The sequence below is a fragment of the Sander vitreus genome, chromosome 11, assembly GCF_031162955.1.
Source record: "Sander vitreus isolate 19-12246 chromosome 11, sanVit1, whole genome shotgun sequence".
Lineage (NCBI taxonomy): Eukaryota > Metazoa > Chordata > Actinopteri > Perciformes > Percidae > Sander > Sander vitreus.
This window is the reverse complement of record NC_135865.1, coordinates 20,861,973-20,874,681: the sequence shown is the minus strand read 5'-3', so window position 1 is coordinate 20,874,681 and position 12,709 is coordinate 20,861,973. Positions and strand designations below refer to the sequence as shown.

The 12,709-nt window shown below is 43.8% G+C and overlaps 1 protein-coding gene across 4 annotated transcripts in view; it reads left to right on the top strand.

The window, feature by feature from the left end:
• LOC144525441 (cyclic AMP receptor-like protein A) overlaps positions 1 to 12,709 on the top strand; it is a 45,167-nt gene that overhangs the window by 30,064 nt on the left and 2,394 nt on the right. For 3 of the 4 annotated variants that reach the window (XM_078262263.1, XM_078262262.1, XM_078262264.1), the window contains one exon: positions 6,172 to 6,319. The exons of the other annotated variant lie outside the window; for it this stretch is intronic. In XM_078262263.1, the coding sequence (XP_078118389.1) occupies positions 6,172 to 6,319 (148 nt within the window). The remainder of the gene's footprint in view (positions 1 to 6,171; positions 6,320 to 12,709) is intronic. 4 annotated transcript variants of the gene reach the window in all.

Here is a 12,709-nt window from a genome sequence, read left to right as displayed (position 1 = left end):
TTTCAGGCACGTCTTTAAATATTCATCACTCTGGCTGCTCTGAGAGTGCCGTAAACGCTGCCTCACACTCCAGGGAATCGCTAAAGCCTACTCTATCATCTGCTCGCCCTCCCTCTCTCTCGCTTTCTCTCTTACACACACACACACACACAAGACACACACACTTCTGGCCACAGCCTCTCACAAGCATGAACTCACGTGCACCAACACTCTAAGTCACAGCCAGTGGCATCGCTGGACACACAGACACACAGCGGTACATGAATCGGGGCGCAAGGAAACACATGTGCGGCATTGGACAACTGATTTTGTGCGTGTGTGTGTGTGTATGTGTGTGTGTATATATATATATATATATATATATATATATATATATATATATATATATATATATATATATATATATATATATATATATATATATATATATATATGTGTGTGTGTGTGTGTTTGTTTACTGGCTGCTTCCAGCACAGAGGGTTGAGTGGTGTTGTGTTCCAGGAAACAGGATGTCTCTTTGTTTGGGTTTTATTCTGTTGGTGAATGTTAGCAGCTTCGGTCCCCAAGGTCTGTGTGTGCCTCTTTGCCTGTTAGTGTATGTTTGCGTGTGTGCATGCACTTACATGTTTGTATGTGTTTTTGTTTCTGCACAACATGCCTGCCTATTTGTATGTGTGCGTGTGTTTCACAGTGTTGACAAGTAGTGTGTGCGTGTGCGCGTGTGTGTGTGTGTGTGTGTGCGTGCACACATCTGTGGGTGGGTGTGAATAATGGGGAGTCATACCCATAACTGTGACAGTAATCCCCATGTTGACCCTATGATCAAAGTAAATCATTCACATGTCCATAGCCATAGAGTACACCATATTCCTGCAGATAGTTCACAAGTATTACAGCTTTATGCACATTTGAGTGGCTGATCACATGTTGTCACTGGACAATGAAAGGCCTGTCCTCTGTCTCTGCTGTCCTAAAGGCTGCCACACATGCCCAATAGACAAGTAAACAACCAACAGAACCTTTTAATCCAGTCAGTGTATCCACAGGTCAGGTTTTCTCCCGATTAAATGTCAATCATTGGGTTTAAGTTCTTTAAAAAAAAATGTAGTTATTTATAACTTTGTTCCTTAAAATTGTTGCGAGTTAAAACTGCACACATCTGATCATGCTTTGAAGGATTTGGATTCAATAAGTTGGTTCTATTTGGTTTAAATTCGATAAAGGGTTATCATGCCCTAAAGTATCATGAAGCATAATAAGACTTTAATGAACTCTGGCAATTTCTAGTTATTGTTTCCTAGTGTCTCTTTGTGGAAAATATTTGTCTTTTTTTATTTTGGTGTTAAAATTTATATCTCTAATTGGACCTAAATTTAATTTTAGGTGCATTAAAATTGTTGTAATAACCCTAAAAGCTGGTAAGCTGTACAGTGAGTATCACCACAGGTGGTCATACTTTTTTTAAATTCTAGTATATAAATCCTCCCAATACAGTGCACCATAGTAGCAGTGATTTATTCTCAGAAATGAATTATCCCTTTTAGTCAGAGCACTAGGGCCTTGTTATGGCACTGCAAAGCATGTGATTCGTCTGGAGGAAAAATAAACCAAAAAGAAGTCAGGCAGAGGAAGAAGTGCGATCAGGGTCAGGATGACTTCTCTGTCTGGCTGCCTTCCACTCTTGGAAGGGAGTTTCTGTCCAAGCAGGTCACAGTACGCTTCTCTCACAGCTCTGAGGATGTTCGGCACAACAATTAAGAGGCAGACAAAAAGAACTCTGATGGAAGGAAGAGGGAAATTGATGGTTGGAAAGTGGTATAGACTGGCAGGGTGGGATATTGGAAGAGATAGGGAGAGGCAGCGGTTGAAGGCTTTTACACAGAATCTGGAGAGAGAGAGAGAGAGAGAGAGAGAGAGAGAGAGAGAGAGAGAGACGGGTTCAAAGAGTGACTGACAGTATGATAGATGGAAGGTCTGAGTAAGTGAGCAGGGCTCGGAGACACTGTGTGAGTACTAATGATTGACTTCATGCTTACAGGTGGCAGCAGGCTTCCACTGAAAGCTAGATATGTCTACTTCTATGTGTGTATTAGCGTGTAAGTGTGTTTATTGTTGTTGACCATTTGCTCCTGAGTCATACAGTATACACAATATCATCCCTGTTGTCCAACACCAGTCAGCCAACTGTGAGACTCGCTCGACTGCGCCGCACACACAAACCCCGACAAACACACACACAGCAGCTCAGCCAGGCATCGCCCGCAGCCACACTCTCCTTCCCACCACTGCCTCCCTCATTCATCTTTCATTAGCCCAGCTCACACAGGAGAAACAGCCCCCCTCATCCCCCTCATCCTCCACGCGCCTCCATCCGTCTCTTCATCTCTCCCTTCTCTCTCTATCTAACCTCCTTGCCTTTTTTCCCCCCTCTCGTCTTATCTTGGTTTCTCTCGCACGTAATCTCTTTTGTTTGTCTCACTCATGTCTTGCAGTCTGTCTTTTTGAATATCTCTCCTCCTCCTCTTCCTCGCTCTCTGCCTCCTCTGCTTTTTGGTCTTTTCCATTTAGCCTCACGCCTTCAGCCCTTTTCCCTCCTCTTCATCCTCCATTGCTCTCGGCCTTCGTTCCCCTTCGCAGCCTCACTCTTGCACATTCTCACCTCTTTATCGTGTTCTCCTTTCCTCTTCCACTCTCCCTCTCTCCTTCCTGTGTGGTGCTGTTTCTCTGACACTCGTCTCGCCCCCTCCCCTCTTCCTGTCTCTCTCTCTCTCTTGCCTGCTCTTTCTTTCGTCCTTTCATTTCGCTCTCCGTCTCTCCCTCGATGGAGGGGAAAGGCTCTTGCCTCTAATTGCGGCTGTTCCGTTGCCATGGCGCGTGTTGCTCGGCACTGCGAGGTGCTCTGTGTGTGTGTGTGTGTGTGTGTGTGTGTGTGTGTGTGTGTGTGGCAGGCAGATGATTGCTTGCTGCCAGCTCTCGTTTCCCGGACGCCGATCGCATTTCTTTGCGGCAGCAGGAAAAAAAAAAAAAGAGACGCCAGGAATAGCCCCCCTTCACGCAGACCCACTCACTCTCACCGCTGCGCTGTCAGAGAAACACACAGAAACACACACAGGCAGACGCTCACACAAACACACATCGATTGCATTTCCTCTCCACCTGACATCCTCAATGCATATGACCTAAGTTATACTGTATGTACACACCTCTACGCACATGCACAGGCAGTGTTGTGTGTTTATGCATGGCCGTTTGTGTCCGACTTTCTCGTGTGCATGTATGTGTGTGTGTGTGTGTGTGTGTGTGTGTGTGTGTGTGTGTTTCCTGTGTCTCTAAGGAGGTTGTGTGGGGACTCCTGATTTATTTCACCTTTAATGGGAAGTGAAATGAATGTGAGCAGCAGCTGGTCTGGTCCTCAGAGATACAGCAGTAGGCTAACCCAGAAAATAGGCAGCGTCGCTCTGAAATGGTCCTTACTCCGACAAGTGCCAGGACACGCCACTCTACGCTCCACTAGCTGCACTCTTTGCTTTATTTTAGGCTGCATTTAGGCATTTAGTTGACACCATTACCCCAAAAGACTTACAGCAGTTCTCATTACAGGTTGGTCCGCAACCTTCACCTACCCAACTTGTGGTTTCTTCCCTGTCACAACTTTGTAAAGGGTAGTTGGAAGGTAAATGGAGACAGATTAGTAGCAAATAAACCTTGCAACCTTGTGCTGCAAAAGAGGATCAGAGAGGATTATAACCAGACTTGTGGACGAATCTCCATAATCATCTTCTGTGCTGTTCACCTGCAGTTCTCACTGGGTTTTAAAGGGAAAAAGAAATGATCATAATGATGTGCTTGCTTAGTTTGACAACGTAAAAGTGCCTCTAACCTGTAATTTCAAGGTGCAACATTTTTGACATTCACAGAAAACCTGGGCAAAAAGAACAAACATTTACCAAAACTGAAGTCATCCAAAGTCATGTCGGTATGTTTGGTCAATTACACTATGTCACGCGATGTGAGGGTGCACCTCATTCAGTGCAAGATTATGCATCACTTCTATTGGACTCCCTCCAGATTGTTTAGAATTGGTCTGAAAGACACACCGACTTGTTGGAAATGTAAGACAGTGAACGGCCAATTACTTCATGTCCTATGGTCCTGTGATAAGGTCCAGGAATTTTGGTCCGGGATACATGATAACCTATGTCAGATTGCAGAGACCCAGGTTCCATTCAGCCCAAGATTATTTGTTCTGGGAGATGGGTCAGTCTTAAACAGAATAGATAAGCACCATTTTGACCTGTATGACTAACGTTACTGCCAGCCAAAGAGGAGAAGAAATCCTATACCAAAGCACAATTTCCTAAAAAAAAAATGCTGTTCCAAGAGTGGAGAGCTGCAGACAGAGCGATGGTAAGCTAATGCTATTAGCTTAAGTTACTCTGACACTAGACACTAGTCTATATCCACGACGTTCCATTTCCGGGATTGGGACTCTTTTCAGCCGGATGTCCGATACCTTCCGCTTTCTTTATGTTGGAATTTCAAACTCCGGTGTATTTGTGAGGACTATGGTTAACGGCTCCTCAGATCTCTGCATGGTAAATCGAGACAGCTAGCTAGACTATCTGTTGAATCTGAGTTTTCTGTTGCACGACTGAAACAACCGTTACGTACACATAACGTACACATGTTCCACCAAAACAAGTTCCTTCCCGAGGCTATTTTGCTGCGGCACCGTGGCTCTGTCCAGCACTTGACGATGACGATTGTGATTGGTTTAAAGAAATGCCAATAAACCACAGCACGTTTTTCTCCCATCACGGAATGCTGTGTGGACTCGCCAGACCTTCCTCCGCAGCGCTGTGGAAAGAGAGTGTAAGAGATAAGCGTGGTGCACAATGATGTCACACTATTGGCAACACTTTTGTGAAGTGATTATGGAGAGAAAAGTTCAAAACAACAGTTGGGCTGTTACCAATGATTTCAACAAAATCATTATAATTTTAGTAACTGGAGACTCTCATCCTCTGACTGTCAGTCATGGAGAGATGAGTGACTGTGGTGTCTTATGTAACTCCTTGTAACCACAATACCACAGTGTTTTTTTCTTTTCCTCAAATGGTTGGTTTTGTATCTTCCTTCCCTGCGGGGCACAAGTAGCTTGGGGATGAATTTTCCGACCCCGAGGTCAACCACCACTGCTACTTAGTTCACTCTGCACACCCAAACCAGGACCACCGCACACAGGGAAAACGCTGTGAGCTGTGTGTGGTTTGATTCTCTCGCTAATAGATCAATAAAAGACATTAGCGGCAGGCTAACCCGACGAGCAGCGCTAATACAGGGTTAATCCAGGGTTAATGGCTGAGCGGCATTGTTCTCGGAGGCACCCATTAGTTTGCAGCCGCACCATACAATATCAGGTTCTCCTTCTAGTCATGCCCCAGGCTCCCAGAGAGATAGGCACAGGGAGGGGAATTGAAAAGAATCGAGGATCACCCTCATGAGTCAAGATGAAAGTGAGTAACCCAGACAGATGAAACCGAATGCAAAGAAATGGGAGAGATATCGTAAGGGGGGAGGCAATGTGTAGGAAACGTGCATGGAATGAAAAAAAAGGAGAAGATTGGACGGTGAAATTGTGGTCAGGAGAAGCAGGAAACTGAGATGAAAGAAAGGGGAGAGATGCAGAGGAAGGGAGTTGAGCGCTACACTTCTCCCTGTCCTTGTAAAGTGCTGCGTGCTGTCGAGGCGGCAGCCAAGAATGTGTCAGCCCAGCCGTCTCACGCTGCCTAATGGGCTCTTAAACGCTGATATAAAGCTCACTCGCTCTTTCGCCCTCCCCTTTTCCTCTCTCTCCCCCTTTCTTTTTCTGCCTCTGCTGCTCACTCTCATTACCTCTTGTTCTCACCCTGTCCCTCAGTCTGTCACTCACACATCCTCTCCCTCTCTTTCTCCCTCTTTCTGGTACTCTGTCTATCAACCATCTCACTCTCTGTCTTTCCCCTTTTTTTTCCTGTTGCTGCCTCTCTACTCCTTCTGACTTCTCCTTCAATCACTCCATCCTCACCCCTGAAGCTCTAATGCAGGTTGTTTCTATATTTACAACTTTTTTATGGATGAACTCAATACTTCTGTTTCTCTCTCCTTTTTCCCCCCTCTCTTCTCCAACAGGCTCCATAATGCCTTCTACCCACAGGATCCATCCTTCTCGCTCACTCTGTTGCACGTCCTGTCAGCACCACTCCACGGCTTGGCCAATGCCTTTGTTTTTGGTCTGGATAGGGATTGGTGGAGCCTACTGAGCCCTACTGGCATGCAGGTACAGCAGCTGCACATACACATCTATAGCCCCATTCAGACATGCAAATCAGTATGTGAATGTGTTTGGAAAATAACTTATTGATCATGTCGGAATACGTCATTTTACCAAGTCATTTTTACATAACAACAACAAAAGTTGCTTTGCCAATCTGACTAGGTCAGACCTGGTAACATTTCCGTAACGCTTCCATTTACATTATGGAGATATTTGTTTGACAACAACACTAATAGCAAATCCACACGAAGAATATTTGTGTCGCGTCATTCACGCCGCCCCTCTTTTTGCATCTTTGCATTGATATTGTATGTAATCGCGCCGCTGAAAACGCCTCGGTGTGAAGGCACCATAAGAGTATACAGCCACGATTGACAGAAAATGAATTGACAACAAACTTGGTAAGTAATTTGTCAAGTAAAAATGCCAAAAATCCACCCGTATGAATACTGCAAATTTTCTAGTTTTATACGATCTGATTTATATGATCTTATTCACTATTTTCTGACAGTTTATAGAATAAGCAATTAATCGAGAATCAGCCTAACCCTTAAAGAGTTTATTGATAATAAAAATAACTGTTAGTTGTTTCCCTAAACATATTTCTAATGCATCTGTATTATGTAGTCACTATGTAAGAAGAAAAAGGTTAACCAACCCTAATACTTCTTATAAGTTTAAGTTAACTTTTTTATTTATTTGTTCATGTTTTTAGCCTTCTTCCGAGTACCTCGCTTCAGAATTTGTAATTAGACTACTTAACTTTCCAAATCGACTGGTTCCATCTGTCACAGGTGTTCATGAAGCACCTACACAGGAAATATTTGTTGGGCCTGATGCCAAAATCCCCTTATTAAAGAGTGAAATTACAAATCAACAAGACTTTCATTTTTTTTAATCTCTTTCACAAATCGAGCTTTTACGGAAATGTAATGAAGACAAAATTGATGTTGATGACGTTTTTACATTTGAACCGCAAACCTCATTGGTTGCATTTCAGTAAACACCACAATCAATACAGTTTTCCACACGTTTGTCTCAATCTACAAACACACGCATGCACGCTCGCACACACATATTGTCACCTACTCAGTGTCACCAACCACGCTGATAACAGGTCATGAGCACAATGTGGAAGACTGGAATGTGTGGTATGACCTTCAACCCAAATGTCAATGTAGCACTGTGGTGAGTCGGGAGAGAGAGAGAGAGAGAGAGAGACAGAGGAGTGAAATGGAATCTCAATGTGTTTGTAAATCACAGAGAAAATGCAGTTTATGTATGTCAGAGAGAGAAAGACAGAGAGAGAAGGTGAGAGAGAGAGAGAGAGAGGCGGCGGCGTGTGTGTTCGTGCTCTATCGTGACTAACAGCCGGTTGTTATTCATCTTGGCATGCAACTCCCAGCAGCCCCCACACATCAGGTGTGAGATTGGCGCGGGAGAGGAGGGGTAAGGGAGAGAAGTAGCTGAAGGGGGGAGGGGGGAGAAGGAGCTGAAGGGGTGGGGGCATTCCTCCCTCAACGCAACAAATCTGCACTTTCGTACCAGACACCCCCACCCCTCCTAACCCTGCCTCTTCTACCTTACTCACTGGCGCTCTCTTTCTGTTCCTCTCGCTGTTTGCCTGTGGTGCATTTGCATGCATTTAAAGCGATTGGCTCTGATGTTTTCAAGTCTGTCTGTACATTGAAGGTGTTTTCGATCCCTTCTCACCGTACTCGCCATTAAAGGATCGCACTCCTGATGTGACAACAGTGTAACAAATAGGAGACAAAATCCACAGTCCTTGTTTCTTTGAGTGTAAGAACAATTTGTTAACATATGAATCAGTAACCTTATCATCTACGATCCTCATTCCAATTCTTACTTTTACACGTTGTTAATAACGTGTTTCTTCCCACTATATTGGCATAATGAAAAAAGGTTGAAACTGTAAATGTAAGGCATCTTGAATGCAGGCAAGCACTTTAATACTTGAATAACTAATTTTGCAAGATGAAGGTGACATATTTTATAAATAAATTGTACACCATCACTCAGAAACTAAAGGTATGCCGAATATCCACCGCAGGGTTCGGCTCGGCGCAACTTGAGTCGCATTTGGTACTCTTCTCGATTTAGTTTTCCAGTACAGATAGTACCCCCTCAATTTAGGCGGGATTCTTAGCTTATTGTCATAGAGACGCCACCTGAAAACTGCCGTGACATTATCTTCAACGTAACACAAATACAGTGTGTTCTCTTGCTGGATGCTTTCATCTGCAGCCAAACAGAGGATCGTCTGTACTTCTTCAATAGACCATGGCATGTTTGTTTTGTGCTGCCATGTTTTTTTAATCGGAGTCGAGTGAAAGAAAAAAATTGCAGTCACTATTGACGGATAGTTTGGCCAGAGAATTTCTAATAAAGGGAGAAGTTCCACTCTCGCAATACTTCCGGCTTCTGAACTGGTTGCAGTTCCACTCTGGTTCCATTAGGTCACCATCCAGGTCGAGGCATCGACAACACAGCTGACATGTTAGGCTCTCCCTGTTAATACAAGTGCTAGAAAGAGGTTTGCTAATGTTTTAAAGACCATGCCGAAATATTCGCTCTGACATTCTGGTTCCGCTTCGGATGCCATGAAGCGGGATCTCTGGTCGTAATCAGTCCTTCACTGACCAATCAGCATTCATTAGCAGAATGCTAGCATGTTATGGGCAACAACGACTCAACCTGTAAGAAATCGAAAAGACATAAGTACTCGTTCATTCAACTTTTGACCTATAATGTTGAACTTGCAAAAACTACAATCAAATCTGAGATTTCTCAACAGCAATCAGGCGAAAGAGACAAATTTAGCCGTCTAGCTCCATAGAGTCCCATTCATTTAGCACTGGACTGCGATCACCCCCAGTGGAACTCTGGTGGAACTGCAACCAAATTTGGTACAATGGGGCTAAATAGGGAGTGAACAGGCTCTCTGTAGACGGGCTCTGGCTTGGCTATTTAAAACAGCCGGTTTGTGCAGGATGTCCCGTGTTATGTAAGTAACAATTCTTTCTGACCAACCAGTGCTCTGCAATGTTTTAACTCCTTTTAACTTTATGGCGTTTTTCCATTACATGGTACCTGTTTGCCTCGACTCTACTCGCCTTTTTTGGTTCTCCATTATGAAAAAAAGTCCCTGGTACCTGCCAACAGGTACTTTTTTTAGTGTCACCTCCGTCGAGGTTCCAAGCGAGCTGAGGCGATACCAAAAGGTGACGTGAAAACCTGAAGACTACTGATTAGTCGGAGAGAATCGTCACTAATCACTGTGTCATCATTGCTAGCCACAGACGGGGGTGTCCTGAACAAACCCGCCATTTTTAAATATTTTAGCCAGCGGTGGTTTTTTTGCTGCCTCCAGCTTCTTTTGAAATAAAATGTGTCTTCTGGCTGTGGCAACAGCCACATGCCGAGAATCAAAAACAACACACCTTCAACGTTCTGTGTGTGTCGCGTTAGGTCACGGCAGTTTCCTACGGCGTCGCTATGACGACCAGCCACGCTAACTGCCAGTTATGTTTTTTTTTGTGCATGTAAACTGTCTCTGCCTCGCATCTCTTGCTTGATCCATTCCTCTGTTATCTTTTTCCTCTTTTCCTTGCGTTCTTTGACTCTTCTCCTCCTCCGTCTCTCTTCCTATCTCTATCTCTCTGGATGTGTGTCTGTTCCCATGCCTCCTCTGTTCCCTGTACCCTGTTACAGCATCTCTGGCATTTATCGCTACATTATTTCTGCCGCTCTCCTTTGTGTTGCATCTCCCTCCCACCTGTGTACTCTCCCTCTCGCTCCTTCTCTCCCCCCTCTTCCACTCTTTCCTTCCCTGATATTGATCTGCATTCTAGCCACACAGCTGAACTGCCTGTGGCTCTGCAATGAGCTCACCTCTTACTTTTTCTGTGTGTATGCAGTGTGCATGCAGGAAAAAACATGTGTCTCGGTATCGCTGCAATCTTAAAGTACGTCCACACTAAGCCAGCTACTTTTGAAAATGCTGTTTATGTGAAAACAATTTGTGTCTACGTTTTTATAAAGATCTCTTCTTTGACCTCCTATTTTTGGTTACTCTGCTGAGTCTCAGCTTTACTTTAAACATGCTGCGCTCTCTGTGATCACCTATACTGTGTTTTAAAATGGCTGAAATTCACTATTTTGTTATTTACGTTTAGATATTTTCTGTTTCTGTCAGACAACTGAATGAGCATGAAATAGGGATTTGATTGCAGGTCATAAATGTCACCTGTTAACCAGTTGGAGTTCTGACAAAATCAGCATTAATACAGGTTGATCACACCTTTATTGCATACTCAACTAGTTTGACATTTGAAATAAGTGACCAGAAAAAGTTAGAGGTGACAAAGAGTTGTCTTCCTAACTTAGCTGCTGTACAGTTCATGATCAGGCTTAGATCATTGTTTCACACTAAAGGTGTCAGTATGCTCCACTCGGCTCTACTGCCCTGTTTACACATACACAAACTCAAAGTAGCAGACTCTCTGGCCCCGTTCCGACCTGGTTTTAACATCCGTCCTGAGTGATCCGATCACAAGTGGACAGCTCTAGGTACAAGTGTTTTCAACTGTCAGTAGAATGTGTCTCCAAATGCGTCCTGAGTGACCACTTGTGATCGGATCTCACTTCCCCGCTCTATATGCAAATAAACACAGACATCATTTCCATTTGCATGGGCTGTGTGTTTATAAATGTCAGTTGTTCCTCTCACATAAATCAAGTGAAAAATGAAAAAAGTGCTGCCCACAGTCTGTCTGTGTGCCGACCATAGACTGTACAAGGGTGCCAACATAGGGATGTCTACTGGCGGGCGGTTTTTAAAAGTCTCTGTGTTCAGCTCTCAGTACTTTTGTAGCTGTATCTCTGTGGTTTGAAGTTTAGTTTATATTATAACTGCTTTATTTTACGTTTCATGTTCGCTTAGGAGTCATCAGGAGCACAGCAGCACACGCGCTACGTTTCACAGTCGCTGCATTGACCACTCGGTTCGCCGACAGCGCTGCGTACCTCTGGCAATGCTAAACAATAAATGAAGTTTTGTAGTAATATCCTACATATTCGTGAATTCAGGGACGTTTTATGAAACTAAAAATAACGTTATTGTATACCTTTTCAAGGCAGCAGCGCTGCAGACAGCCAAGAGCAGGCAGCACAGAAACAAAATCATCCAAAACACACGATTCACTCAGTAGTTTCTGTGACATGAGAAATACTTTGAATGAGTAGGCTACGTAGTTCCGCTCACAGCTGAGTAGGCGGTCTTTAATGTGGACACCGGACACATTCCCGTTTTCACTGCTCTTAGAATGTGGACACATGCGTCTCAAACCACCTCCAACTGTGGTTTTTGAGATCCGATCTCAATGCGTCCCTGAGAGCGTTTTCACACATTTCTCACATGTACCTAGAGCTTTCTACTTGTGATCGGATCACTCAGGACGGATGTTTAAACCAGGTCGGAACAGGGTGTCTCTTGCATGACTCAACTCAAGTATTGAGTTATGCTACACAAAACTTGTTTTCTAAGATGTGTTGTTCGACCATGCCAGAAGACAAAAGTTAATATTTATATTACATTCATAGTGTTGCACTAGGTTGTTTGCACGGAAAGTGACAGAAATAGATGTGTAAAGAATAAAGAATGAAAAAAGAGAGCTAGAGGTTGAAGTTCAAACCCTGGCTCCTTTCTCACCTCAGCTGACATATCATGTCGTGAAGTGGGTGTGACTGTCGGTTTCAGAAAATGGCAGAAATGGTCGGACACAACGGCCCCTAATTTAATGTCAGAAAGGTGTGGGGTCCCTTAACGGACTGAACGTAGCAGGCTCTCTCTTGATTCTCAACAACCTGGGGCTTGCAAGCGTTTTAAGCATTAAGCATGTAAATTACACTTAAAGTAGCTCTGGACAGATATTTTCTCCTTTGTCTACTGTACTGGTGCACCACAAAGCAGTTCATGTTCAAGTTTTTCTTAATAAAATGCTGATAGTTTAAGTTATATGATATTGAGTGCCATTGACTGTGACAAAATGCCTTTCCTCCATTTTATTTAATTATGGTACTTTTATGTAGTTTAGCGGAGTAAAAAATGAAAGCAACTGTGCTTCAGTTTCCAGTGGGAATCAAGACAAGCATTGTCACTCCGGCGTGTTAGAGTATTTTAGCATGAAGTTGGACATTTCTTAACTTCTCCAGGTTGGCACTCTGATTTTTGTGACCTAAATGGCAGCACCAGGTTGCCATTTGGGGTAAGACGAAGGGGTAGGGGGAAGGGGAAGGGGTAAGACAGAGAAATGAGATTCAACCTTAGTTTACAGTCTGTTTGAACGGTCAGCGTAGTGTGTGTGTGTGTGT